Source organism: Gossypium raimondii, chromosome 12, assembly GCF_025698545.1.
Source record: "Gossypium raimondii isolate GPD5lz chromosome 12, ASM2569854v1, whole genome shotgun sequence".
Taxonomy (NCBI): domain Eukaryota; kingdom Viridiplantae; phylum Streptophyta; class Magnoliopsida; order Malvales; family Malvaceae; genus Gossypium; species Gossypium raimondii.
Window position 1 is genome coordinate 29,325,000 of NC_068576.1, and position 5,342 is coordinate 29,330,341.

General features: G+C 40.0%; 1 protein-coding gene across 1 annotated transcript; it reads left to right on the forward strand.

Annotated features, from left to right (window-relative positions):
• Positions 1-1,061: 1,061 nt before the first annotated feature.
• Positions 1,062-1,985, forward strand: LOC105762100 (uncharacterized). The gene is made up of 2 exons (XM_012580011.1): positions 1,062-1,293; positions 1,387-1,985. The coding sequence occupies exons 1-2, from the start codon at positions 1,062-1,064 to the stop codon at positions 1,983-1,985; spliced, it is 831 nt and encodes a 276-aa protein (XP_012435465.1).
• The last annotated feature ends 3,357 nt before the right edge of the window (positions 1,986-5,342 follow it).

Below are 5,342 nucleotides of genomic sequence, written 5' to 3' on the forward strand. Positions count from 1 at the left end.
AATATTCAGATTGGGTAGCAAACATCGTCCCTATTCCCAAGAAGGATGGAAAGGTACGAATGTGCGTGGATTACAGGGACTTGAACAAGGCTAGTCCAAAGGACAATTTTTCGTTGCCTCACATTGATACTTTGGTAGATAATATGACAGGCCACTCATTATTTTTTTTTCATGGATGGCTTTTCGGGATACAATCAAATAAAGATGCACCATGAAGATATGGGGAAAACAACATTCATTACCTTATGGGGAACATTTTGTTATAAAGTAATGCCCTTCGGATTGAAGAATGCGGGAGCAACGTATCAAATAGCTATGGTGACTTTGTTTCATTACATGATGCATAAGGAGATCGAAGTCTATGTTGATGATATGATTGCAAAGTCTAGAATTGAAGAAGAGCATGTTCAAGTCTTGAAAGGATTATTTTTAAGATTGAGGAAGTTTGAGCTCAAGCTTAACCCAGCAAAATGTACGTTTGGAGCCAGATCAGGGAAGTTATTAGGCTTCATAGTTAGTAGAAAGGGGATTGAGATGGACCCGGACAAAGTGAAGGCAATCCGAGACCTACCTCCTCCACGCACTTAGAAAGAAGTCTGAAGTTTCCTAGGAAGATTGAATTACATTGCTCGATTCATTTCACAATGACTGAGAAATGTGATTCAGTATTCTGTCTTTTGAAGAAGCATAATCCGGGCGACTGGGATGAGGAATGTCAGGAGGCTTTTGATAAGATAAAGCAATATTTGGCTAATACTCTCGTACTATCACTGCCAAGTCCGGATAGGCCATTGATATTGTATCTAACGGTGTTTGAGAATTCCATGGGATGTGTATTGGGCCAACACGATGAAATGGGAAAGAAAGAAAGGGCAATATAGTATCTCAACAAGAAATTCACTGGCTGTGAAATAAGATACTCATCAATTGAGAAATTGTGTTGTGCTTTAATCTGGGCAACACGAAGACTAAGGCAGTATATGTTGTATCATACGACTTGGTTGATTTCAAAGTTGGATCCTTTAAAATATATGATAGAATCAACTGCTTTAAATGAGAGAATGGCTAGATGGCAGATCCTGCTCTCTGAATTTCACATAGTATATGTAAGTCAGAAGGCCATAAAGGGGAGTGCAATAGCTGATTTCTTGGCTAGTAGAGCCTTGGAGGACTATGAGTTCGTGAACTTCGATTTTCTAAACGAGGACTTGATGTATGTGGCAAACACTAAAGAAAATCCTCAAAGGGATCACGTGTGGAGGTTAAATTTCGATGGAGCTTCAAATGCTACGAGTAATGGAATTGGGGCAATCTTGGTATCCCCGAGTGGAGATCATTACCCTGTGGCTAGCAAGTTGGACTTTGATTGCACAAATAATATGGCAGAATATGAAGCATGTATTAGGGGCATTCGTGCAACCATTGAACGGAACATCAAAATGCTAAGAGTGTGTGGGGATTCCGCATTGGTGATATACCAACTCAAAGGGGAATGGGAAACTAGAGACCCTAAGTTAATCAGTTATAGAAAGCTGGTCCTCGAATTGGTTGATGAGTTTGACGATATCACCTTCTATTATCTCCCACGAGAGGAAAACCAAATGGCTGATGCATTAGCTACTCTAGCTTCGTTGATTCAGGCGAACAGATTTGAGGTAATGAGGCCTATTCAGATGAGTATCTATGAAACCCCAGCTCATTGCTACAGTATTGAGGAGGAGGGAAAAGATCATCATCCTTGGTATCAGAGTATCCTACAGTATGTGAAGAATCGAGAGTACCCCAGTCAAGCAATAGAGAACGATAAGAGAACTCTGAGAAGAATAGCCATTGAATATGTCTTAGATAGGGAAGTGCTATACAAAAGAAGGAAGGATCAAGTACTGTTAAGATGTGTGGATGCTGTGGAAGCCAAGAAAATTTTGGAGGAAGTCCGTGAGGGTATCTGTGGGACGCACGCCAATGGTTTCACCATGGCCAGATAGATCATGAGATTTAGATACTATTGGTCCACTATGGAAGGAGATTGCATTAATTATGCCAAGAAATGCCATAAATGTCAGATTTATGGAGACAAGATGCATGCACCCCCTTCACCACTTCACGTTATGACCTCTCCATGGCTGTTTTCCATGTGGGGTATGGATGTTATTGGGCAGATATCACCAAAGGCTTCTAATGGGCATCGTTTCATCTTCGTAGTCATTGATTACTTTACTAGGTGGGTAGAAGCTCCTTCATACGCAAATGTCACGAAGTCAGCAATCAGCAAGTTCTTGAAAAAAAGAGATCATTTGTTGATATGGAATGCCTGAGAAAATCATATCCGACAATGCGCTGAATTTGAACAATAGCACAATAGCTGAAGTTTGCAGCCAATTTAAGATGAAACATCATAACTCATCACCGTATCGTCCAAAAATGAATGGTACAGTGGAGGCGGCCAATAAGAACATTAAAAGAATTATGGGGAAAATGACTGAAACGTACAAGGATTGGCATGAGAAGTTATCATTTGCTCTCCTTTCTTATCGAACATCCGTTAAAACTTCTACTGGGGCAACACCTTTTTCTTTAGTTTATGGAATGGAGTCAATATTACCCATTGAAGTTGAGATCCCTTCTCTACGGGTGTTATCTGAACTACAGTTGGATGAAGCCGAATGTGTCCAATCTCGGTACGATCAGTTGAACCTAATAGAGGAAAAGAGGTTAATAGCTATTCACCATGGGAAAATGTACCAGAAACGAATGATGCGAGCCTATAATAAAAAGGTTCGCCCCAGAGAATTTCGTGAAGGAGACTTGGTGCTAAAAAAGATTCTTCCTATGCAAAAAGACTTTAGAGGAAAATGGATGCCAAATTGGGAAGGTCCTTATGTTGTAAAGAAGGCCTTTTCCGGTGGAGCTTTGATCTTAGGAGAGATGGACGGTAAAAGTTTGGCAAGCCCCGTAAACGCAGATTTCGTCAAGAAATACTTCACTTGAAAGAAAAGGAAACCAAAGTGGAAACCCACAAAGGGCGCTTTGCTTCCTAAAAAAAAAGATTTGGAGAGGGCCAAGGTGTAAACCCGCAAAAGGCGCCTTGAGACCAAAGGGGATTTGAGTCGAAAACCCAAAAAGGGCGGCTCAAATATTGATCAAAATGAGGCATGAGGTGATCGGTACAACTCAATTTTTGTTTAGATTGGGGCACATGATGATCTTGCTATACCTAAATCTACAAGAAAGGGTATGCGACATCTTGGAGCATTGTCAGAGTACTGCAGATCTCCTAATGGACTTCAGAAAGTTTGTACAGAGAAATTCAAGCTACAATAACTGGGGCACCTAGTTCTTATTTTATGAAAATACCTTTTCTTTTTGCTAAGATACACATTCTCAATCAACTTCTTTCTTATTCTTCTTTCGCTATCTTCGATATTTTATCTCTTGCAAGTTATGCTCAGTACCAACTTTTATCCATTGTTATGATCTTTCAGTAAACCTGTTGCATTGGAATAATGATTAATGGACTAATAAAATTTTCACAAAGGAAGTTTTGCATATTACTTTGAAAAGTTTCTAAATAATGTAGTAACCTGAAATAGGACTATTGTTTAGAACGAACCATGATTAAAGGTCAGAAATCTAAAAAAGGAAAAGTCTGAATTAAAACAATCCCTTTTGGATTTCATTGACAGAAGCATTAATCGAACAAAATTCCAGCAATAATCGTGAGTTGGTAAGAAGAGATCTTTCTGGAGGAAATTTCTTCGCACACAAACATTTGATGTGGCAGTTTGAGAATGGTATAAAAACCAAAGAATTACACGTTTGGTATCCTTCAAATTGCGATGGGAAAGGGTTGAAAAGCCAGATTTCCTCATTTTTGAGTCACATCTTGAGAATGAAGATACAACTTTTGCATCCCAGTGGATTAAATTGGGAAGTTTATAGTGGGGGCAAGTTAATTAAGTGTTTCATTGAAGGCACCAGCCGGGAAGGAAGGTGTTATAGTACTTCAGTGACAAAGCCTTAATAAACTTCGAGTAATGATAACCTAAGCGGGGTCATTCTTGGAAAAATAAAATTCTGCATTCATATCTAGTTAGGAGCATTTGATTCATTTTGATCATGCCATCCTAAGCGTTAGGCATAACTAGGTTCATTATACAGGTCATGTTCCCCAGAGAACAGATCAGTGAATATTACAGATCTTGTCTCCCTAAGCAGTAGCGGAGCAGATCAAAGACGGCAAATCTTATCTTTAAGAGTAAGGAAGCAGATTTAAGCCACAAGTTCTATCTCCCTGAAGTTGCAATGGAACAGACAGAAGAAGCCAATCCTATCTCCCAAAAGTTGCAGTGGAGTGGATTAAAACCATGAATCTTATCTCTCTGAAGTTGCAGTAGAAAAGATCGCATCAAGTCTTGCCAACTAGAGATAGCAAATATTGTTATTTTCAGAAGCTACAAGCTACAAATCCTATCTCCCCGATGTTGCGGTGGAGTGGATCGAGACACCAATCCCTATAACTCTGAAGTTGCAGTAGGATGGAATGAGGCTACTTGAAGAGGAAGAGCACCAAGATCCAGCACGACCGGTCAAAATTGTCCATTTAAAGTCTTTGCTCTATTCCCGTTACAAGACAACGAGCAAAGAGATGCAGCTGTAATGCCCAATTTTGACCCGGGCCCGCTAAAAATAAATAAAACCAATAGAAAAAAATCATAGTCCAAATGTCCATTACATTGACCCAATTTGAAAACCAAAAATTACATGCCCGAAACCCACTAAACAGAGGCCCAGTACACCTAGCCCACTAACCTAAACCTAATGGCCCAATGGCCAAACACCTAGCCTAACTGAGACTGAAACCCTAGCAGCATTTGGTTTCCAGCGCTGCAACCACCAAGGCCTTCGTCCCCATGTACCGAGCCTCTGCCTGCGTGTGCGCCTTTGCACGTGTGTCACCGCTACTTGCTTTGCCTCCGTACACACCACGTCCCCAGCCCTGCTCTCCGTACCTGCAAGAGACGAACAAACGAGCAGCAAAAGACAAACAACAAACGAAAAGAGGGGCAGAAATCGGTAGAAAAAAAGAGAAAAAAATAGGAGAAACAGAAGGAAAAATAAATTTGTATTCTTTTCTTTTTATTTTTGGGTTATCAAAACCCCATCGATGTACCCTTTTCGATACACAGGCGATCTGAATACAAAAAAAAATCAAAAACACCAAAAGATGATTTCTAGGTCCTTCTTCCTTCTCTTTTTTCTTTCGCAGTTCTTTTTTATTTGAGATTCCATCAGGCGTTTATTAAAGAGGTAAATGGTAGCAAAAAGTGGAAACAAAATACCTT

Bases quoted from the DNA above. Each gene is read 5' to 3' on its own strand.
- LOC105762100 (XM_012580011.1), top strand. From the start codon at position 1,062: ATGGCTAGATGGCAGATCCTGCTCTCTGAATTTCACATAGTATATGTA. The intron at 1,294-1,386 runs GTAATGGAATTG...ATAATATGGCAG, and splicing joins TGGAGCTTCAAATGCTACGA to AATATGAAGCATGTATTAGG.